The sequence below is a fragment of the Ascaphus truei genome, chromosome 17 (assembly GCF_040206685.1).
Source record: "Ascaphus truei isolate aAscTru1 chromosome 17, aAscTru1.hap1, whole genome shotgun sequence".
NCBI classification, from domain to species: Eukaryota; Metazoa; Chordata; class Amphibia; order Anura; family Ascaphidae; genus Ascaphus; species Ascaphus truei.
The window spans coordinates 20379528-20403670 of NC_134499.1; the positions used below are offsets into that span (position 1 = coordinate 20379528).

At 47.4% G+C, this 24143-nt stretch overlaps 1 protein-coding gene across 2 annotated transcripts in view; it reads right to left on the minus strand.

The window, feature by feature from the left end:
• Positions 1-24143, minus strand: part of DNAH1 (dynein axonemal heavy chain 1) — a 111054-nt gene that overhangs the window by 11625 nt on the left and 75286 nt on the right. For both annotated transcript variants that reach the window (XM_075574232.1, XM_075574233.1), the window contains exons 49-63: positions 22720-22855; positions 21641-21849; positions 21148-21319; positions 20859-21050; positions 20558-20668; positions 18611-18796; positions 13583-13774; positions 12881-13048; positions 12200-12391; positions 11605-11736; positions 11246-11371; positions 10606-10725; positions 10066-10215; positions 671-831; positions 260-485 (exon numbers count right to left, since the gene is read on the minus strand). In XM_075574232.1, coding sequence (XP_075430347.1) covers positions 260-485; positions 671-831; positions 10066-10215; positions 10606-10725; positions 11246-11371; positions 11605-11736; positions 12200-12391; positions 12881-13048; positions 13583-13774; positions 18611-18796; positions 20558-20668; positions 20859-21050; positions 21148-21319; positions 21641-21849; positions 22720-22855 — 2473 coding nt within the window. The remainder of the gene's footprint in view (positions 1-259; positions 486-670; positions 832-10065; positions 10216-10605; positions 10726-11245; positions 11372-11604; positions 11737-12199; positions 12392-12880; positions 13049-13582; positions 13775-18610; positions 18797-20557; positions 20669-20858; positions 21051-21147; positions 21320-21640; positions 21850-22719; positions 22856-24143) is intronic.

Genomic DNA, 24143 nt, shown 5'->3' on the forward strand with positions numbered 1-24143 from the left:
CTGGACTGTTGATATTGTTGCTAACCGGGTGGGTTATTTAAAGCTGGGAACCAGTTTAGTTGGCCAGGGACAGTCAGAGAGGGAGCTGATGTTTAGACAATCTCCTGATAGGAGAAGGCTTTATTTTTATTATTTGTTTTCCTTAAAGGGACGGTGGTCCTATTATTGTGTTATTTAACCCCTGTAAATAAACCCTGTATAAAGAAATAGAGTTTCCTGCCTTAATATGAGACACAAGACCCCACAATGTGACACATACCTTGATCTCCCCAGCCTTCTGCTTGGAGGCTTCCAGCACTTTGATGAGGTCCACATCATCCACGGGATTCCCCTGGGAGGAGCTGAGACGCATCAGGATCTGGTCCTCAATATCCTTTAGCTCCTGTCGCATCTTAGCATTGGACAGGATCAACTGGTTCTTGGCTTCTTCTAGGTCTGGTCGATCCTGCGCCACCACTTGCCCAAGGAGCTGGTCTTCCAGGCCACTGAAGAAGCAAGACAATAGCACAGCACCCACAAAGACAGAGTTAGAGGGCTCAGGAGCAGTTATTAGCTGGTGGGAGTGGTCAGGGAAGTCAGTAGCTGGAAGGGGGTTGTTAATTGCTGGTGGGAGATGTATGGTGCAGAGTATCTGGTGGGAGGTGTAAGGGGTTGGTTAGGAGCTGGTTACCTTGGAGAGAGAGTGAAGTTGATGAGTGTGACCTTGGTGCAGATTTCTGGCGCATAATGAGGGTTGGGAAGCTTGGTCGTGATGTACATCCTGAAGTCATCATGGTAAGGAATGATAGTGTCTCCCAGACGTAGCACCGTGCTCCCTTGCTGTTTGTAAGTCTGGAAAGCCCCCCAAAAACACTAGGAGTCAAACTCAGGGTGTAGCAGGACGTGGGGGAGAAGGGGATGTACATGACTGATAGATGTTATATAGAGTTTATTAGTGATTGGTTATAGTGCTGAAGGTTAGTGGTGGTATGATGGAGGTGTAGCACCACATGGCTTAAGTAACTTATATTTGTATTTTACCTAGGAAAAAACACATTGAGAGTTACCTCTCATTTTCAAGTTTGTCCTGGGTACAAAAAAATAAGTTGAAAACATTACAAGTCACAGTTACAAACATGTTTAAAATAGGAAGCAGCAAAGTCTTGAAAGAACTTAAAAAGGAGGCAGTTTTGAGACAATGGTATATTGTTCCAAAAGTAAGGTGTTCGGTAAGAGAGGGAAGAGCAATGAGATTGTTTATTGAACCTTGGAACTATAATCGGGTTTCTGGAGGCAGATGTACGGAGAGAAGTGCTGAGTACAGTAGGGGTGAGAAGCGTGTTCAGATAATTGGGTAACTTGTCCAGAAAGTATTTTAAGGCAAGACAGTAAAGATGTACGTTGCATCTGGACTCGAGGGGTAGCCAACCTAGTCCAGTTAACATATCACAGTAGTATGTGTTGAGATTGCATAATACGGCAAAAAATGCATATGTAGTTGTGAAGAATGTTTGCTGAGGTGAATTTTGGGTGTTGTACCATACACTATATCCAGTCAGTAATTGGCATTAGCATCTGCTGTGCAATACGCTTACTGACCAATGGGCTTAAGCAGGATTTTTTTTTTTTTTTTAAATATATTTATTGGGTTTTTCAGGTGCTACATGTCATAATAATATACTTTCATTTTGCGTTACATCGTTACAGTTGTTTTTCTTCTCTTTAACAGATAATCACAATTATTACCTTACATTTGACATTTATACACCTCTTATATAACTTCAAACCTACTATTCCTTGGATCTCTTTAGAGTAGATGTCACAGTATGACTATACATTCAGGTGGTGGTCGGGCAAAGAAGAGTAGTTATCTAACATCTATTACAGTAACATTCCCGATTTACTAAAGTAACCATAACAAATAAACATTCAAGTGTTAACTGTCTCCTTTGGTTCTGCCTTTCTTTTAAGAATTTATGTTAAGGTTCTTTTCCCACTCCTCCCATGAGCTTTTGGGCAGTCTTGAAAATAGTGAGGACCACCTTTCCAACAAATTTGGCTCTGAGTGTCTCATTACCTAGAAAGGCAGCAAATCTGTCTATTTTGAAAAATTCGACTAACTTGGATTCCAGGGTTGACATTGTTGGAGCCCTGTTTTCTACCCAAAAAATAGTTATACAATTACTTGCAGCTATTTGGATTATATACACAATTTCTGGAAGTTTTGTTGTTCCCTCCCCCTCCCTGTCGCCACTGATCCAGATTGCCAAATTGAAGCGGGATGAGGTTTATCCTTAAACCCATTCTTAACCTGTCATTGCTACATTGTGTTACTTGTTTCCAAAAAGTTAGGATATATCTGCATGTCCAGAAAATATTGATTAACTGATTAATTTTAGTTTTCTTCCAAATCTGACAAAAGTTCTATTAATTTCCTGAATGTCTGTACATTTAAGTGATATTAGTAGCATAAGAAGAGGATACAGTAGTTTTGGGAATGCCATCATTTTGATCACATTAGCTCTGCCCCAGAATGAAAGATACACCGGTATGTTTTCCCATTTTTCAGCTCGTTTTTTTACTTTCTCTATGATGGGCATAATATTTAGTTTATAAAAGTTATTAAGGTCATTTGGGATATGTATCTCTAGATAATTTATTTGGATATATGCCCATTCGAACTGTTGTATATCTATTTTTTTTTTCATATCTGGATAATTTCTGATCACCGGGAGTACCTCAGGCTTATTAAAGTTATTTGTGTATCCAGAAAAGCTTCAGAATCTGTTAATTGTTTTTACTATTGCGAGTATGGATATTTTTGGTTCAGATACAAATAGCAGTATATCATCCGCAGAGTGAAATTTTTGTTTTTCATTTGCCAATTTCGATATCCTTAAACTCCTTTATCTGGTTTAAGTACACCGATAGTGGCTCTAAGGCCATGATAAACAGCAGGAAAATGGTGAAGAATCGGCGCAACTGCGCATGTCTGAAAAAAGGCTCCCGGATGTCTCTTCAATAAGCTTTATTAAACACACACCAGGGCTACACCAGCATCTCCCCCTCAACGCGTTTCACCCTTACACAGAGGGCTTCGTCTTCGGACTCCGAGACGAAGCCCTCTGTGTAAGGGTGAAACGCGTTGAGGGGGAGATGCTGGTGTAGCCCTGGTGTGTGTTTAATAAAGCTTATTGAAGAGACATCCGGGAGCCTTTTTTCAGACATGCGCAGTTGCGCCGATTCTTCACCATTTTCCTGATTCATACCGACGGTGGCACGCAGGAGCAGGCGAGGAGAGTGGGTCCCAAACCGGAGGAGCAGGTGAGGTAATATTGCTATCCCCCTGCACCGGTTGATTCTGTGGCCCTGCATAGCTCCCTCGTATCTCTCCAGTGTCTGATTCTCCTAGACCTGTGTTAATACACTGAAGCGCACGGCAGACTCCCAGGCATTTGCATGATAAACAGCAATGGGGAGAACGGACATCCCTGCCTTGTACCTCTTGCCAACGTAAAGTTTTTTTAATGTTGGTTGTTCACCATTACTGACATTTCTGGTTTTATATATTAATTCGTATGATAGCCTTCAATTCCAAATTGTTTAATTGTATGGAATAGATGTATCCATGCGATTTGGTTGAATGCTTTCTCTGCGTCAAGCCCTAGAATTAATTTACCCTTACCTTATTTTTTGTCTAGCGGGTGATTGTTGTAATAGTCAATGACATAGAATACCTTCCGGACATTAGTAACGGAGTTTCTGCCAGGTTCCAATCACATTTGATTCTCAGATATCAATGCTGATATTATTATTTTTTCAGCGATTTGCTAATATTTTGGTCAGCAACTTGAAATCCTGATTTAGGAGTGATATGGTTCTGTATGAGGCAGGGTGGTCACCGTCTCTGCCCTTTTTATACATCACCTTAATGATAGTTTTGTTAAACGTTTCTGGTACAGGGTTCAACATAGGATTACATTAAATACTTTCTTTAGCTTGTTATCAAATCTTTGCTTAATGTCTTATAAAATGCTGGAGAGTGCCCATCCGGTCCCGGTGCTTTACTGTTTTTTTAGGGAGCTTATAGCTATGGATATCATTTCGCCCTTGATCTGTTCTTTTAAGGCTTGAATGTCCTTATCACCTTTGGTAGACTTAGATGTTGCCAAAACATATTTCTATTATCTACGTTTTCCTCTCTAACCTCATATAACTTTTCATAAAAGCTCTCAAATTCTATTAATATCTGTGTGGTTTTTATGAAATCGGTTTCCCTTTATGTCTTTAATGGCTGGTATAATGGTAGGGGTGAAAGGTGTTTTTTTGTTAAGTTAGCTAATAGTTTGTCAGATTTATTTCCAAATTTAAAGAATTTCAAATTGTTGAACAATCTTGTAATGAAAAGTTCAGTCCGCGCTCTGGCTCTTTAAACTTGGAGTGTTGGTCCCTCTCAGTTCTCTTGCTGCTTCTGTGTTTATGAGGTGTCTCCCCCACCTCCAAATGTGGTCTCCACCGGAACCCCGATGGTGATACCAATATCAGCAAAACAAGAAAAAACACAAAAGCGCACCAAGATGAGAGATAGATATTGTATTAGCAACAAATAATAAAATTAGTAATTTACATATAAAATTTCTTTAATAATCCCCGATTCTGGTGTCTATCACAGGAGTAGGGCATCACATAGGAAGTATGAAGGGTAATCTCAGTTCTGAGAGATCAGACCCGCGCGCTGGGGCTGTCTCTGTTCACTCTCCTGTCCTCCGCGTGCGGGTCTGATCTCTCAGAACTGAGATTACCCTTCATACTTCCTATGTGATGCCCTACTCCTGTGATAGACACCAGAATCGGGGATTATTAAAGAAATTTTATATGTAAGTTACTAATTTTATTATTTGTTGCTAATACAATATCTATCTCTCATCTTGGTGCGCTTTTGTGTTTTTTCTTGTTTTGTTGAACAATCTGTTTCTATTTTATCCTGAATTAGCTTTTCATATTCCAACCGTGTTTTCAGGTATTGAGCTTTGTTGGCGCCTGAGGAATAGGTTCTAAATATACGGAATGCTCTGGTTTGTGCATTTGCTGCTGTTACTCACTGTTCATTTGTTTTCCGTCTATGCTAAGTAGTAAAGTTTATTATTTGTTGCCTCATAACTGCTTTAGCCATTTCCCAAAATAACTTGGGCTGGGATTCATGGGCTTTTTATTGATTACATAATTGTTCCAAGTTTTCATTAGAAAAGCCTGGAACTCCCCATTTGATGCTAAAGTTGCTGGGAACCTCCAGCAGGGTTCTGGAGTCCATTCTAGTGTCAGGTGTACTGACGCGTGGTCAGAGAACACAAGCTCCCCAATTTGTACTTTATCAGTTCTACTCCTTTCCTGTCCACTAGGATATAATCTATCCTTGAAAAGACTTTGTGTGGGTAGGCGTAAAATGTCAATTCTCTGTCTATAGGGGGTGAAAGTGCCTCTAGCTATCAATTGTTTCTTGCGATTCGTGCATGTGTTGGAAGTTTTCACTTCCTATTGTTTTTGGTGGTCTAGAGTCTTTATTTTTAGATTTATCCATTATGTTGTCATGGCATATATTCAAGTGTCCTCCGAGAATAATTGGGATCCGTTTAAATCCTATTGTCTTGCTCACTAAGTCTGCGAAAAATGTAGGAGAGTACTTATTTGGGGCATACAATAATCCTTCTACCCACTATTGTGAATCAGAACCATTCTACCATCCTCATCTTTGTGCAATCGCCCAAACAAATACTCTCCCAGAGAGGTATACCAGTAGTAGTGCTGGCTGGCCCTAGTTTTGACATACTGCAGACCCCTCCATGTGGCTACCCCTCTTTCCATCATACGACAAGGCCCAGCAGTTCTCTATCCACGTTCTTTCTAATTTTGCATGTTCTAGATAATTTAGGCGAGTCTCTTGTATTAGGGCTAGTTCTACTTTGTTAATCTGTAGATGGCCGAGTATTTTTGCTCTCTTTATTGGGAAATTAATTCCCTTTATGTTCAATGTTGATATTTATTATTTATCCATGGCACCTTTCTATGGGGAAGGGCAAACCTGTTCTCATCTCGTAGTTCTTTCTCTTTGGAAACATAATATAAATAACAATCATAACATTTGTATTTGTTATTTATATGATTGTCACATGTATTACTGCTGCGAAGCGCTATGTAGATTAATGGCGCTATATAAATAAAGACATACATACATTTAACTTTAAAAAAAACACTTGACCGGTTCAAGATAAACATAAGTATAACTTTGTGTACATACATGTGTACAGTATATAGGAGAGTTAATATTTTCTCCCCCTCAAACCTTCAGTATAACGCTACTAAAGGCGCCCATGCCGCCTCTGACCACCTCGTAGATAGTTTCCGGTCAATTTGCCTGTGTGTGTAATGTTCATCAAGAGGAAGAAGACATAGTGAATCATCATAGTGGGAAAGGGCATAGAAAACATAACAGGTTATCTTGTTAACATTCTCTCAGTATGGGCTCTCTTAGCTCCATCTTCCTGTCCCCTCCCCGCTGGGGTGGCTCTTTCTCTGCGTGTGATTGGCATATCAATGCCATAGTCATTGTCTCTGACGTACCTTCCTTTCTCGTAGTCACTAGAGCGACTCTATTCAGTCTCTGAGGCTGACCTCTTAAGGGGAGGGTATCCCTGTCTTACCCATGGCCCACTCACAGAAAAAAGGGAGAGAGAAAAAAAGGGAAGCAGCCCAGAAAATCAATGCTCATCCTCTCCTGTCGTTATTCCTGTGATTCCAAAATCTTTAGTGCTGAGCCTGGGTCCTGGAAGATTCTTTCTCCTTGTTCTGTTTGGACTCAGCTTTGCTGGATACATCAAGGCAAATTTCATGTCTTTGTTGTACAGCTGGGTGCAGACAATGGAAAACGCCTTCCTTTTTCTTGCCACCGACACTGATAAGTCCTGGAAAATCAGGATTTTGTTTCCTTCCAGTTCAAGATTTTCTTTGCGTTTGTAGGCAGTGAAGATTTTATTTCTCTCTGAAAACTCCAGAAAGCGAGCAATAACTGTTTTTGGCCTCTTTTCTCAGAGGACCGATACGATGGCATCTTTCTATTTTAATACAGTTTTCTCCTGTAGGAATCTCTAGGATACTTGATATGGTTTGTGATATGATTGTGAGTAATTGTTTCCCTGATTTCTCTTCCAGTATTCCAATAAATCTGAGGTTATTTCGTCTTTGTCTGTTTTTTTTGGTCCTCCAGCTGCTCCGTTAGATTACATATGTTCTTGCTCATTATTTATATGTCCTTCTGTGCATCATTTAACTTGTCCTCACAATAACTGCTTCTTTGTTCCACCTCTTGGAAGTCGATGCTTGTGTGATCCCAGTTGTTGTATATCCTCTAGCGTTTTCTGGATGGGTACTAATTTAGAGTCCTAAGGAGGGGATATACTAATAATTGCTTGTCTGGTGATCCCCTCACATTGAGTCACACGTCTTCCGTCTGCTCCCTTACATTTTCTGCTTGTCCCAGTTTCCCCTCTCCTGCTTATCACTTTATGGGGGTTTCATTGTAGTTGGGCGTTTGGTGACAAATGTGTCCATAAAATCATATTTTAAGCAAGAACTGATTTTGTTGCACACTGTCAGTTTTTTTCTCTCTCTCCAGGCATCACTAGTCGGGTCATCTCAAGGCACTATGGTCTAGCTGTGTGGCATTATCTACCTCCCATGGTTATACCTTGTAGGTCTCCTTGAACTTTAATGTCCTCCTCATTTTACTCATCCCTCCCAGTTCACAGTCCTTGTTTAATGTTTAATGTGTGTCCAGACGAATGTGTTTTTTTGGGGGGTTATTTATTTAGCCTTCTGCTGTGGTGGTTTGTATTGTCCCTGTTACTCTCTCCCCCTGCTGCAGCTCACCTGCTTCGCCTTCACTGCATTGCAGGCTTTATCCACATGTGTTCAGCAGCCATCTTGGATTCATTGCCTCTAGGCTGGGGGGGGTGGGGGTAGAGGGGGAGAGAATCCAAGACAGTGAGGGGACCCACAGTCATTCCAGTTGGCCACAGCCAAGAGTCAGGCCGTCCCCTCAGCTGGGGGGTTGGAGCTGGGACAGGGGGGGAGCCGGGCGCTGTTAGTTTCACCCTTTCGCAGTAGTCCAGCTATTACCATGATCTGGTCTCTCTCTATTCCGCGGCCATTGCTCCTTTAGATTTTTTTTCCTCCAGTGGTCCGCCTCCGGTGCCGACCACGGGTCCGGCTCACCTCGTTCTCGCCTACCGCCTCTGTTGCCTTCCCGCCCCCTCCCCCATCGTATACGGCGCGGGACTTCCCCCTTTTGTTGTACGGCTCAGTGCGATCGAGATGCATCTCAGGGGTGTTTCTGTTATTTTAATGCGCCAATGGTTCTGTGCTAGAACTGTCATGTATGAAAGGGAGGGACGGCAGTGTTACAGGGGGGGGGGCACCGGGTACATCACAGGCCCAATCGTTAGCTACAGGCCTCAACCTTGTGGTCCATATCACGCCCGTCAATACCTCTCCGGTCTCGCTCAACTCAACTCCGCCTCTTGGAGACCTCTCGGGTTTCCTTCACTCTGTGGAGGACTACCCACTCCGCTCGTTTCACTCGTGTTCCCTGTAGTTGTTGGCTGATCTTATATGCCCGCTATTCGTTCCTGCATTCTGGTGTTGGCAATGTCCGCTAGGCCTCAAGACTTTTCTGGATCACAGTTTCGTTAACCATTGTCTGATTATTTTATTCTTTGAGAATCTGCTGCCAATGTATAGCAATGGCAATGGATTAGGGTTACCACACTTAGGAGCCCCAGCGTTATGCGGCCGTCTTCCAAAGCCCCAGACCAATCCCCTATCAGCAGGAGTTATTTCTATGAAATGCATCTAGTGTGGAATAGATTTTGGATATAAGTTTGTCAATATATAAACCAAATGTGAGATGGGAGTCAAGCCTCGTACCCAAATATTTAAAGCTAGTAACTGAGGCAAGATTAGTGCTAGAGCTGGTTCTGTTATGGGACACTTTAGAAATGTATTGTCTGTCCCAAGTACCATCTGTACTGTTTCGCCAGTGTTTAAAAATAGTTCGTTTTTTTTTTTTTAATGATCCGTTTTTTCAACCTTAGAAGAATCAGACTGCAGCACATTTTCCAGGACAGAGAGACTGGGATTGCGTGTACATAGGATAGTATCACCCGCAAACATGTGTAGAGAGGCTGGGACTGCACATATATGCTGATGATACTATCCTGTGTGTAGCTTCTCTAAACATGTTTGCGGACAATACTATCCTATATGCATGCAGAGCGTCTGGGACTGCATGTATATAGGATAGTATCAACATACATGTGCAGAGAGTATGGGACTGCATGCATATAGGATAGTATCTGTATGTATGTATGCATGTATGTATGTCTTTATTTATAAAGATAAACAGAAGTAAGGGTCCCTGAACAGAGCCTTGTGGGACCCCAAGTGGTTAGAGATGGAGCCCGAGATGGACATATATTATGATCTTCCTGATAAGAGATAAACCAGTTTAACGCATGTGATCCAATACCAGAGTACTGGTGCTTGTTTAACATAACAGTGTGGTCAACATTATCAAAAGATTTAGCACAATCTAGGAGTGATGCCTGAGTCACCTGTCCATGTTCTATTCCACACTGGATCTCATTGCACATTTTTAAGAGTCGTTACTGTGGAGTGATTTGGTCAAAAGCCAGATCAGAATTGATTAAAGAAATGTGGTTCCCTATCATAGTTGCATAATTGGGAATTGTCATGATAATATATCATAAGTCTTTTAATCAATCTGGTGCTTCAGGGGTTAATGAAGCTACAGTTTGATTTTAAAACTACAAAATATTGTATTCCTTCCCAGATGGGTTATAGTCCTGTAGGTTAGTTATGGGGAATATTAGTCCTGTAGGTTAGTGATGGATTGTACTGCTGTAGGTTCGTAATAGGTTAGAGATGGGGGATATTAGTCCTGTAGGCTAGTGATGGGGCTTTAGTGTCGCAGGTCAGTGATATACAAGTCCGGGGGAGCTCCTTCTCACTTACCTGTTTGAGTAACACAGGCTCCAGTGCTGGATCCAGCTCCTCCCCAACATTTTCCAACATAAATGGTTTTCCAAAGCGAATAGCATTCTCCAAACTGCGCAAGAAGTCACGGTCACTGAGCTTCACCACATCCAGACCGTTGTCCTTCTCCTGGGTGGGGACAGAGGTAGCAGAACTAGAAGCTCCCATCTGCCATCTATACTCCATATAACGTCCCTTCGGTATCTGCTCCCTCTTGCTCCCTGTGTTCCCTAACAATACTCCATGTGCCTCTCCCCATCATAACTGTGTCCACCTATACTCCCCCCTTTATCTTCTGTTCCACAATCCAGACCTCTCCCTCTAGCTCCCCTAGTTTTCCTCAATTACCTCCCCCCAGAGGTCATTGCGCAGCCCCTCAGACCACTCTGTGCCCCTCCCCCCAGATTTCTTCCTGTTGTTCCCCCCAGACCTATCTGTGTGTACCCCCTAGACCTCCTCATAACCCCCACCAGATTTGCCCCACCCAAACCTCCCCATGGGGCCTTTCTGTCACCTCACCATATGTTTGATCCACCTGTTGGCCTGTCCCTGTGGGTCGATGCAGTGAGGCCAACGCTGGGAATACTGTGTTATCACTCCATTCTCCACAGACAGAGTGTCATTCGGGAGCCCTGCAATCTGAGGAGACGCATTGCTAGGAATTTCTCCCCAAATCCCCCAGCCGGTCTGTCATCCACCTGGCCCTAACAGGACCATATCCCGTGGCCTGTCACTCGTCCCATGGCATGTCACTCAGCCCACGTCCCGTGGCCACCCACCCCATGTCCCGTCACCAGCTCACGGCCTGCTACCCAGCCCATATCTGGCCTGTCACCCGGTTACTTCCCGCGGCATGCCACCCCGTCCCACCAGCCAAACGTCCTGCCACGCAGCCCTCATCCCTTTTCCTGTCACTCGGCCTTTTACACCGGCCCACGTCCTGCCACCTGGCTCATGTCCCGTGGCCTGCCCCCCGACACGTACTGCCACCCGGCTCACTTCCCGTTGCCTGTCACGCCCACGGCCTGTCAGCCAACCCCCATCCTGTTGCCTGTCACGCGGCCCACGGCCTGCCACCCGGCCCACGTCCTGCAGTTCTGTCACCCGGCCCACGTCCTGTGGCCTGTCACCCAGCTCACGTTCTGTTTTCAGGCCTTACCTGCCAGGAGCGGATCTTGACTGGGTCTCCCAGTGTCCCTATAAGGGATGGCTCGTCTGTGCAAGGTACTCCCAGCTGCTGCAGCCTCTTTGTCCACTGATCATAGAGAGCTAGCCTATACTGACCCTGTGGGGAGGACACAAGTAGAACACAGAGTGTAACCCATACTAACACACACAGGAGCCACATACAGCTCACACAAACACAAGCCGCATAAGATTCAAACACATGAGTCAGGTAACGCATACACTAACACACAGAATACACGGACAGGAGCCACGTAGCACATACTCAGGTTTATCACACTCAGGAGCATGGTGTATAATGCTCTCAGTGCTGCCAATGCGCTGCTCTCTCACCGTGAAGGGTCCGAGATATGCCAGGAAGCCAGCGCAGAGCAGCAGGTCTCCCGTGAGATTGACCAGCAGGCTCTCCAGGTTCAGCACCGTATCCTGCCAGCGCTGCCGCTCCTCAGCCAACCCTGTGATGAGCTGCAAGGAAAGAGAGGGAGGAGAGACAGCGTAAGGGAGGGAAGTGGAATGGCAGGAGACACAGAGAGGGGAAGGAGGAGGGGAACGGGGGAGGGAGGGGGGAAGGAGGGGGACGGAGGGGGGAAGGAGGGGAGGAAGAGGAGGAGAGGGGGGAAGGAGGGGAGGAAGAGGAGGGGAAGGGAGGGGGCAATGAGCGAGGAGGGAGAGAAGGTGGGGGAAGGTGCAAGGGAAGGGAGAGGTGGAAGGGGAGGGAGTAGGGGGAAGGAGGGAAGGGAAGAAGGGGGAGGAAGGGGAAAGGGAGGGGGATAAAGGGGGAGGGAGAAGGGGGTGAAGGGAGAGGAGGGGGAAGGGAGGGAGGGATAGAGGGGAGGGAAGAGTGGGGGGGAGGGAAAAGTGGGGGGGAGGGAAGAAGAGGTAGGGATAGATAATTAGAGAGCAAGAGACAGTAGGTAAGTTATCTCACCTTGTCAGCACGTCCCAGTTTCTGCTCACACTGTGCACATTTCTGCTCCAGTTCCTCCTTCTTGGATACACAGTCTTTGTACTTCCCTTGTAAGGTTGAGATTCCCTCCTCTACGTCACTCAGTCGCCCTTTGGCTTTGTCTAAGATTTTCTGTGTCATTGCCAGGTCCTCCTGAGCTTCTCGTAGTGCTTGCTATAGCAAACAGGTAGGTATGTCTGTGAGTTATTGGGTGTGTGATCTGCAGGTAGGTGCGTGGGCTGCAGGTAAATGTGTGTGTGAGCTGCAGGCAGGTGTGTGTGTCAGCTGAAGGTAAGTGTGTGTATGTTATTGGGGGTGTGAGCTACAGGTAAGTGTGCATGTGTGTTATTAGGTCTGTAATGCTGCAGGTAAGTGTATGTGTTATTGAGTGTGTAGGCTGCGGGTAAGTGTGTGTGTTATTGAGTGTAGGCTGCGGGTAAGTGTGTTTGTTGGTTATTGGGTGTGTGGGCTGCAGAGTGTGTGTGTGTGTGTTATTGGGTGTGTGGGCTGCAGGTAAGTGTGTGTGTTATTGGGTGTATGAGCTGCGGGTAAGTCTGTGTGTGTTATTGGGTGCGTGGGCTTGAGGCGTGTGTGTTATTAGTTGTGTCGGCTGCAGGTAAGTGTGTCTGCGTGATCCACACTTAGTTTGGGGCTAGTACTTACCCGCTTGGGTTCCACACCACATACCACAAAGTGGTATTTGTGCATGGCGCGCACCCACTGACAGATAGAGGTACAAGCCTTGGAGACTCGGGCGATGGCTGCAGACTGGAACTCCTCATTTTCAATATATGGCTGGATGGCTTTAATGACCACGTCCGGAATATTGTCCTGAGGAGACAGTGTGAAGAGGAGCTGTCACATACTGTATGTGTGTTACTCTCTGCCTCTCATTATCTCCCTCACCACTTGTATCTCTCTATGAGCTCTTTGTTTCTTCTGCTCTTTCTCCCCCTATCTATCCATCCTGTTCTATCAACCCCCTCTCTCAATTCTTTTATATCCTCCACCATCTCCCCATCCCCCTTTCTCCCCATCCTCTCTCCCCGCTCGCTCTCCATCCTCCTATCTTCCTTCCCCCCTCTCTATCGTGCAATGTCCCTCTCTCCCCCCTCCTATCTCCCCGCCCTCTCTCCATCATCCTTTCTCCCCCGCCCTCTCTCCATCCTACTTTCTCCCCCGCCCTCCCTCCATCCTTCTTTCTCCCCCGCCCTCCCTCCTCCTTCTTTCTCCCCCGCCCTCTCTCCATCCTCCTTTTTCTCTCCCGCCCTCTCTCCATCCTACTTTCTCCCCCGCCCTCTCTCCATCCTCCTTTCTCCCCCGCCCTCTCTCCATCCTCCTATCTCACTCCCACTTTTTTCTCACCTTATCAAATTTAAAGAGCCCTTCCAAGAATTTGCCGGGGTCCTGCAGAAGTCCCTTTCCTGGCTCCCAATAGTCGTCTATCCTACTTCCTGGTTTGTCTCCTGCCACTTTCTTTGGTTTGATTCCCTTCATGATGCAGACGGCTTCAATCACAAGTTTTACCCCCTCTGGGGGGCGCTGCATGGCTCTTACCTGAAGAGAAACACATTGCACATCTAATTACTGGATACAGGAGACACATTACACATCTAATTACTGGATACAGGAGACATATTGCACATCTAATTACTGGATACAGGAGACACATTACACATCTAATTACTGGATACAGGAGACATATTGCACATCTAATTACTGGATACAGGAGACACATTACACATCTAATTACTGGATACAGGAGACATATTGCACATCTAATTACTGGATACAGGAGACATGTTGCACATCTAATTACTGGATACAGGAGACATGTTGCACATCTAATTACTGGATACAGGAGACATGTTGCACATCTAATTACTGGATACAGGAGACATATTACACGCTCCTCACACTCGCCCTCTCTTCACATCCAGATATAGAAATACTTAAAAGCGCTAATGTGTGGTTACAAAACAATGTGACTCGAGGAGAGAAGGAGCAGCTAGCTCAGTGAGTAAAAGACACTGACTGGCACTGAGTTTGAAGCAGGGGAACCAGGTTCAATTCCCGGTGTCAGCTCCTTGTGACCTTGGGCAAGTCACCTTATCTCCCTGTGCCTCAGGCACCAAAAACACAGATTGTAAACTCTACAGAGCAGGGACTGTGTCTGCAAAATGTCTCTGAAAAAGCGCTATGTAAAACAAGCAGCGCTATACAAGAACATGCTATTATTATTATGTTGGACATCTTTTTAGAAAGGAAAGGTATACAGGGATATACCAAATAAGTAAACATGGGAAGGATGTTGATCCAGGGATTAAACCGATTGCCAGGAAGGAATTTATTTTTCCCCTTAATGGGTTTTTTTGTTTGCCTTCCTCTGGATCAATAAGTAAGTATAGATATAGGATAAAGTATCTGTTGTCTAAATTTAGCATAGGTTGAACTTGATGGACGTACGTCTTTTTTCAACCTTATCTACTATGTAACTAAGCTGGCGATGTTCTGCAGCCTGGGCAGAATGAGGCTCTCGTCCCCTAAAGAGGGATATAATACTTGGAAAAAACCCTGGCACATGAATCTAAATATCGGGCGATATAATTGTTATTTAGCAGGTATAGGTGTACCGAGGTTCCAGAGGACAAAGCATAGGAAATCTTGAATACTTATCCGGAGTATAGAATCCATTATCAACTTCAATATATAAGGAATATACTTCAACATTGAAAAATAGATCACGTGTTTTGGAAGATTGTTTCTCTTTTTATTGTGCATCCCTCCGCTTTAGTTTAAATATTAAGTCGAATATAATTGGACTTCAGTCTATATAGACTACTCACTAATTTACATAATTGACTAAGCTTAATCAAGGTTGAGGTTATATATATTTGACAATATCGTCTATTTCATTATTTGTATTTTAAGAAATTGTTTTATTTGTAAGTATTCAAGACTTCCTATGCTCGGTACACCTATACCTGCTAAATTACAATTATATTGCCCGGTATTTAGATTCATGCGCCAGGGTTTTTTCCCAGTATTGTATCTCTCCTCTCATCCGTCGCCTTTGTCACGGGAGACCAGGACTATTCCATGGGATCAAGCACCAGACAGGACACCGACGTTAAAGACAAGTATATTTTTTCTGGCTAGAGCCAACAGAATATCACAACAGAGCCATACTGGGCCATAATGGGAGAATCCAAATCTAGGTGAGCGGTGTCACGGAAGACCAGGAGTTAACATAGGGATCAAGCACCAGACAGGACGCAGAGATCAATTAAACATATATTTATTCTGACCGGAGCCAGCAGACACCACACAATATCACAACCGAGCTCACAATCCCTAGCCTGTACAAGTGGGAATCCGAGACCGTCAAGGTGCCCGGCGTCACCGCAATGGCTTTCCCTGTGCAGCTTCCACTCTTGTGAGAACTTCGAGACTGTAGGTAGCGCTGGATGCAATTCGCCAAGCACTTTTGAATCTCCTGCAGTACAGAAGCACACAGCCTCGCTTTCGGGTCACTCCAGCACAACCTCGGAGAGCCCCACTTAGTTACCCCATGGAACTGAAATCAGCTGCCACTCTTATATTGTTCCCGTCCCCATGCCAAACATGGAGAACGGGCCAGCGACCAATCACCACACAGAAGCTGGGTGGTGGGTTAATCACAAGACGAGGGCTTGTCTGTGTTGGCCAATTGGGACAGGGGGCATGACGGAGAGACTGAGGCAAGGAGGGTGGGAATTATGAACCAGTCAATGGAAACAGCGCCTACCTCCTCCTATTCCCAGTGCCGGCTTGCAGGGGCTGGGGATGCCAGAATCACCACAGGCCGAGTTGGGTTTCTCAAACTGGACTCCCCACTGCTAACCTCGTGGCCAATGGAAGTGGACTGCCCAGGTCTGACTGGTTGGGTTGGAGGACCCAGAGAGTGGAAACGATGAACCGATAGTCGGTGGTGCATCGGGACAGTTCAGTCAGAGGTGTACCGTGCAGTTACATCTGAAGCATCGCCACTCGTGTGCAAATTCGACTAGCTGGGATCAGGAGCTGGTACCAGCTAGGTTAGGTCTCCAGGAAGAGGCAATGATCCTGGGTGTTGCCACAGGTGAAATGATGGGAGTGCTGTGTGCCAGCGTGGCTGGCTGAAGACTCCGCCGGAGCTGAGGCCGGGCCGCCATAAAATCATCCGTCAGTTTGTCCGCTTGCTGAAAAGGCGGCAGATTTCTGATCCGTTACCCATTCAGACTTTGGGGATGCAGCAAAGTAAGAACTTAATGATAAGGTCCAACAGGCTCTTAAAAGAGCTCTCCTCACACCCGGCTACCCACTTCTTGGTGTAGTGGGCAAACTGGGACGCAAAGTCCATATGGCAGTCCTGAGATCTTTTCTCCAGAGCATGGAACTGAAGCCTGTAGGTTTCCGGGTGATCTCATACCGGACGTACTTTCACCACTGCGTAATTACAGGCATCTTACCGGTCCATCTCTCGTTGAGCCTCTGCCGCTTTCCCTCTCAGCTGGGGCTCCAGGTACTTTACCCAGTCCACCATGGGTAGGTGATGCAGCACACATTGGTGCTCGAAGGAACAGCGAAAGCCATCAATGTTGTCCTTGTCCTCGTCGAACTGAGCAAAGCTGCTGTAGGTCAGGTTGGGTGGCAGGTTTGCCTGAGAGCTGCGATGAGACTTATGAGGGACACGTGATCGGGATCTGGCATTTGCTTTAGCAGCCAGGTAATGGATCGTGGCCAGCCGGAGTTCTGGGGAAGCCACCGAGTGCGGCCAGTGCAGCTGTAATCGGGATGACCGGTTTGGCAGTTCATCTCGCCACCTCGGGAGGCTCATCTCCTTCCAAGCTGGAGTCGGAAGAGTCTTCTCCGGAGTCAAGTAAGTCTGCTCCTCATCTCCCCTTCAGGTTCGAGCAGGGTGGCTGCACGCTTAGCCTCATGTCGGACCAAATCGCCGATCATGTTCTTGTTGGTGTGACCCTCGGTCCCGAGTTCGTACCCCTCATATCACGCAATCAGTTCCTTCGACCAGGATTTTTAGGGTGAGTCCATCGTCTGGATCAGGTTGTCAACCATCTACGAAGGCTCCGACCCAGCTGAAGGTAATTCTCAGGTGACCGGAGTGTCTGTGACTTGTAGCCCAGTGATCAAGGATTTGAGACCCTCTTCAGTTCGAACTACCTGTGTGCAGTTCAGCCCTGAGCCTGGCGATATCACCTCTTACACCCAAAAAGCCTGTCACTAGAAAACAGGACTACACCACTGGACCAAGCACCAGACAGGACACCGAAGTCAAATAAAAATATATTTAGTCTGGCTAGAGCCAGCAGACCAAACACAAAATCACAACAGAGCTATACTCACAATCCCATGGCCATACAGGGGCAATCCTAGTTGGTCTAGGTACCCAGCGTCACCGCAATAACTTCGCTGGTGCAACTTTCACTCCTGTGGGGGTTCGGAGTCTGTAGGTGTCGCTGGATGCAAGTCACCAAGCAGCACTTTTGAATTTCCCGAGGTAGACGAGCGCACAGCCTCGCTTTTGGGTCACTCTGCAACAACTTCGGAGAGCCCCGCGTAGCTAATCCACATGCTAGAGTCAGAAACCACACTGGTACTGAAATCGGCTGCAACTCGTAGGTTTCCCGTCTCCATAGACAAACATTGGAAATAGGCCAGCGATCAATCACCACACAGGGTCAATCAACAGACGAAGGCTTGTCTGTGTTGGTCAATCAGGACAGAGAGGCTGAGGCAAGAAGGGCAGGAATTACAACCCGCCAATGAGAACAGCGCATACCTTCTCCTGTTCCCAATGCCAGCTTGCTATCTGTTGATGAGACAGGTACCTCTCCGTCTGGGCAGACAATGGCCCTGCTTATTGGACCAATGGCTCCCAGATAGGAGAACTGCCCAGTCCTACCCTCCATTGTCCACAACCTCCTCGTGGGACCAGATGAACCCAGATCCCTGAGTGTGCAGGCTGGGTAAGTGTTTAACCAGCCTAGCCTGCCCACATAATACAAAGTTTATATATCAATTAAAACATTTCAACAATAATAAAAGTTACAGCCATTTTATACATGCAGAATTGGCCAGATGAGCCCCCATAGGATGAATACACAGGGCTACCCTGTATATTAATCCAGACGATAGGGCAATGGCTGGGCTTTACCTTTATTATAAGAGTCATATTGCCCCTATTGTCACAGCCCTTTCCTTACACTCGCCCTCTACTCACTCGTCTTCGTCTCACACCCGTCTCCATTTCCTTAGTCACCCTCGTCTCACTCTCGCCCTTTCCTCACGCTCATCACCTTTTCCTTACACTCGCCCCCTCCTCAGACTCGCCCTCGCCTTACACTCGCCCACCTCAGTGACGTCATTCTTGTTGAGGGATTTCAGGCTGGCTAGAGCAGCATCCAGCGCAGGAAGCGCCTCGTCCAGATCCTTCTGAGCATCATCTGCAATGTCCTGAGCTGTATGAGCTTTCTCTGAGGCCTTCGCCTCCTCCACCTGCACTGAGCAACGCGTGGTCTCCGCCATTGCCGTGTCCTCCTGAGAGGTTGAGTGACATGTGAGAGAAACTCAGATAGCAAAAGAGACACTGCATGGAGAGACTGAGACTGCATGGAGAGACAGAGACTGCACGGAGAGACAGAGACTGCACGGAGAGACAGAGACTGCACGGAGAGACAGAGACTGCACGGAGAGACAGAGACTGCACGGAGAGACAGAGACTGCACAGAGAGATAGAGACTGCACGGAGAGACAGAGAGACAGAGACTGCATGGAGAGACAGAGACTGCACGGAGAGACAGAGAGACAGAGACTGCACGGAGAGACAGAGACTGCACGGAGAGACAGAGACTGCACGGAGAGACAGAGACTGCACGGAGAGACAGAGACTGCACGGAGAGACAGAGACTGCACGGAGAGACAGAGACTGCACGGAGAGACAGAGACTGCACGGAGAGACAGAGACTGCACGGAGAGACAGAGACTACACGGAGAGACAGAGACTGCACGGAGAGACAGAGAGACAGAGGCTGCACGGAGAGACAGAGAGACAGAGACTGCACGGAGAGACAGAGACTGCACGGAGAGACAGAGACTGCACGGAGAGACAGAGAGACAGAGAGTGCATGAAGAGACAGAGACTGCACCCCCTGAGGGGTTCCGTGGCCGCCAGGGGGGGGAAGAGCTGGGACAACTGTCCCAGGCCCGGCGGCGGCATCCCACATAGCAGTGACCCGGCGCTCAGCAGCTGCCCAGTCACTGCTATCCTTCCTCTCCCTGCCTGCTCCGGAAGTCGCATCAACTTCTGGCTGACAGGAAGGAGAGGAAGGATCGGGTAAGAGCGCGTGCTCTCAGCAGCAGGGGGCGCGGGGGGAGAGAGAGAGTGTGTTTGTGTGTGTGTGTGTAAGTGGGTGAGTCTATGTGTAAGTGAGAGGGGAGGAGTCTGTGTGTAAGAAAGAGAGGGGGAGTGTGAGTGTATGTAAGTGAGAGGGGCAGAGTGTGTGTGTGTAAGTAAGAGGGGGGATTGTGCATGTTTGTGTGTGTAAGGGAGAGGGGGGAGAGTGTGAGAGAGATGGGGGCAAGAGATGGAGCGACGAGGGGAGGGTGCAAGAGACCGGTGGGGGGAGAGAGACGGGAGCATGGGGTGGGGGGGGGCAAGAGACAGGGGCTGAAGGTTGGGGTTCCCCAGAATTTCACCATCGAATTCTGGGGTTCCCTAAACAAAAAAAGGTTGAAAACCACTGCTGTGAGTAGACATCTCACAAGGATGTCTGGAAGATAACAACATAGCAAAACATTGTTCTACCATGAATGTCTAAGAGATGACCAATAAAGACGAAAATATGTTTTCTTACTGTCTATTAATATTAATTGCTATGTATAATCTGGTTGATCGTGAGAAAGAGGCCACGTATAGCTACAGTGGTTACAGGAAACAGTATAAAGGTTTTGCTTAGACAAAGACAGAACAGAACGAAGAAACGCTATCATGCTAATTAGTTCCCCACTCTGACCCTGTACTATACTTGTATGCCTCTAATATGCTTTCTGTCTCTGAAGAATAAACAATTATTGGAACAAAGATACCTGCCTCAATCTTGAAGGATCTAAAGGTCTATTTTCTGAGACCGCCCGGAGAGGTGGACACTGCACTGAGAGACTGCTCGGAAAGACGGAGACAGAGTAGGCCATCTTAAATAGATGTCATAGAGAAAGACAGCACAGACCAAAGGTTCAGGGAGAGTGAAAGCACAGATATAGAGAAAGAAATGTCAGCCTTTGTAGTGGGTGAGAGGGCACCTCTATCTTTTCCATAGTGGTCACTGTGTCCCGTGCTGCCTCCTCCAGCAGAGGGCGCATCATCTCCAGTTCCTCCTGCATCTTCCCAACATCCTCAGCTGTGTCAAGGAGCTAGTGGGGCACACATGAGAGAGCGGGGGAGACTTGAGAGAGAAAGAGAGGGGGAGGCATGACAGATAGAGGGACATAGAGATAGGGGAAGAATTAAGAGAGAAGGGGCCATAGAGAGAGGGGGGAAAGACATGAGTTGCCCCCTCACCCCGTCCTTTCTTGAGATCAGATCGCCGTCCTCCCTCCTTACCTTGTCCAGGCCGCTTTTCATCCTGTTCTTCGCATTTTTAATCTCCAGCTTTTTCCTGCCGATGAGTTTAGAGTAGATGCCAAGAAGCTCCAGGTAACTCTTGGGGGTGATATAATTGTGTCGTGAGAGCTCTGCTAAGTATTGCTTGGACATCACTGCTACTGACTGGTGGATCTCAACACACATCTGGATCTGCAGGGCGGAAGGTACAGAGGACGGAGGGGGGGTCACAGCATGTAAATATAATATTGGTGGTAATGTCTTCATCTGGACTCACAGACACACTCACCATGCCTGAGACGACAGCCTCGCTGGTCTCCAGCTCAGGAATCTCTAGCAGGAAGGAGGCAGCCACAGATTGTAAGGCCTCTGCTGGCCACTTATCAAACCAATCAATGGTACAACAGGTAATCAGAGAAGGGAACTGCCTTAGACGGGACCGGAACACTTCCCCAATTGGGCTGAGAGGAAACACACAAAGTAGGAGGGCCAGTGAGATTGCACCTCTTGTCTCTCTCTACAACTAAAGCACAGTGCAGTATCACACACACAGAACACTCAGAACAACATACACGGCTCCCAGTACCCCACACCCACTAACACTGTGTTCAGTACCACACACACGCAGGGTGCTCAGTACCGCATACACACACGGGGTGAGCAGTACCACACACACATACACACAGGGTGCTCAGTACCACACTCACACACACACACACACACACACACACACACACACGCACATACAGAGTGTACACACACACACACACGGTGCACAGTACCTCATGCACAGCACAGTGTGGATGTTGCTCCTCACTCGCCGGGTGTATGCTGCCATTAGGTTGGCTTTGGTTGGCTGCTGTCCCATGTCCTGAACAACGGGTTTCATGACGGTGACAATCTGATCCTGCTCGTCCAGCCCGTACAAGCTGGGAACGTCCCCTGAGTTCAGAATATTGTTTATGTCTTCAAGAAAGGCCTCATTCTTAATCTGCAGAGTCAAAATTCGTAATTCAAAAATGTAAAATATTATTTATATTTACCTATTATACCATTTAGCGCCCTATGGATATTGTTACAGCAAATAAAACTATCACGTGTGAGCACATTCACGTCTCAGACAGGTCTGGAACCCTGCTTTTCACCATTATTTCTTATCATACAGTGCTTCCACTGCAGCTAGGGATTCTGGGAAATTACATGCAAATGAGCACACAGTGTTATACAAATGTTATAACTAATATTTGAGTAATTCCTAATTGACTTATTAGTGTCTTTTTCGCAAATTATTATTCATCCAGTGTGGAGAGGCGTTTGTCCGTGAGCAGAGAGTGTCCGTGAGGGGAGAGGCGCGTGTCCGTGAGGGGAGAGGCGCGTGTCCGTGAGCAGAGAATGTCCGTGAGGGGAGAGGCGCGTGTCCGTGAGGGGAAGCGTGTGTCCGTGGGCAGAGAGTGTCCGTGAGGAGAGAGGCGCGTGTCCATGAGAGGAGGGGCGTGTGTCCGTGAGCATAGAGTGTCCGTGAGGGGAGAGGCGCGTGTCCGTGAGCAGAGAGTGTCCGTGAGGGGAGAGGCGCGTGTCCGTGAGCAGAGAGTGTCCGTGAGGGGAGAGGCACGTGTCCGTGAGAGGAGAGGCGCGTGTCCGTGAGCAGAGAGTCTCCGTGAGGGGAGAGGCGAGAGTCCATGAGAGGAGAGGCGCGTGTCCGTGAGCAGAGAGTGTCCGTGAGGGGAGAGGCGCGTGTCCGTGAGCAGAGAGTGTCCGTGAGGGAAGAGGCACGTGTCCGTGAGAGGAGAGGCGCGTGTCCGTGAGCAGAGAGTCTCTGTGAGGGGAGAGGCGAGTGTCCGTTAGTCGTGAGCTGCTGTACCTGGGTGTCTGTGAACAGGAAAGTGATTGGCATGTTCTGAAGTCCGGCCTTCAGCAGGATCCTTTTAATGTCTTCTCTCCATTCAGACATCCCGTAGTTCTTAGACAATTCAATCTGGAAACATTCGTACTCTGCCCTAATGAGGGAGCAACAGTTACTCAGCATGTGGAGAGACACCTGGCAACCAGGAGGCAGACACACCGAGAGACACCTCGCAACCAGAGGAAGACACACTCAAGAGACTCCCAGCAACCAGAGGGAGACACACCCGATGGACAGCTACCTGACAACTCGAGGAAGAGACATCTGGCAAACCAACGGAGAGACATCCAGCAACAAGTGAGACAGATGCCCAATGTGACGGAAGAGGCAGGCTGGTAACCACACAATATAGGTCATGCCCAGTCTGCCCCCATTGGGGGTTATGTCTCCCTTTATTATTATGTATCTGTGATTGTAACATGTAACATTAGGTATACCAGGACATTGCGGTGTGTTTGGAGGGGGCCGACCACCTGCCGACGAGATTGTTCTTCCTGGCAGCACGGCACCAAGCTATGCGGGGACCCTGAACATGAGCTTCACCGGTGTTCTACGGATCGGCTGCTTCAAACTTCCCACCTCTACCTCCTCCCCATGGGCGGTGATGAGGGTCTGTAACTCGGCCCCTGTCCGTGATTAGTCCATTGCGGCCGTCCAGCTTCCTCTGGGCTGAGCCATGGTTTCAAGAGACACCGCCAATTGACTAATCCCGGTATCCCCGTTTTTGTAAATGGAAAGCCTGAGACTATAACCTGGCTAGCCAATCTGGGACAGAAAGACCTCGGTGGAACGTCTCGGTGGGGACTCGTACCCCTGTGTACTGTATTTAGACAACACGCTGCGGCTGTTGGGGGTCCTAACCACTGTTGTTTTGCTCCGGAGTGGTCTGGAAGGAATCTATACCCGGGATCAGCTATCTGTCAAGGCGGTCCGGTCTCAGTGAGCGGGGTAGTTATATGTATTTCTTCCCCTTTTGTTTTTTTGGTGTTTCTGGGTATTGCTGTTACCTTTTTATAATAAACTCTTCAGTTTATTAGTCCTTGTGTGACATGGTTGGCCTTTGGCATTGCGGGGCACAAGGCGGCAACCTGGCATTGGGGCCCCCTCTGTAAAAAAGTTAAGGGGACTTACCTTGACGAGCGGCTCTCCTCCGGCAGCATTGTGGCATCATGACATCAAGGCGGCATGTGATGTCATGTTGCCGTGGCAACACATCGTCATATGACATGTGTCACCATAGCAACGCAATGCTACAGGAGGCGGCCTGTTCTCTCAGCCGGAAGGAGGAGCTAGAGCCCCCGTGCTCCCTCCTCCAGCCTCCCCTGGTGGGTGGAAGTTGGATCCCGGCACCGACAGGAGAAGGGAGATGAGGGAGCGATGGA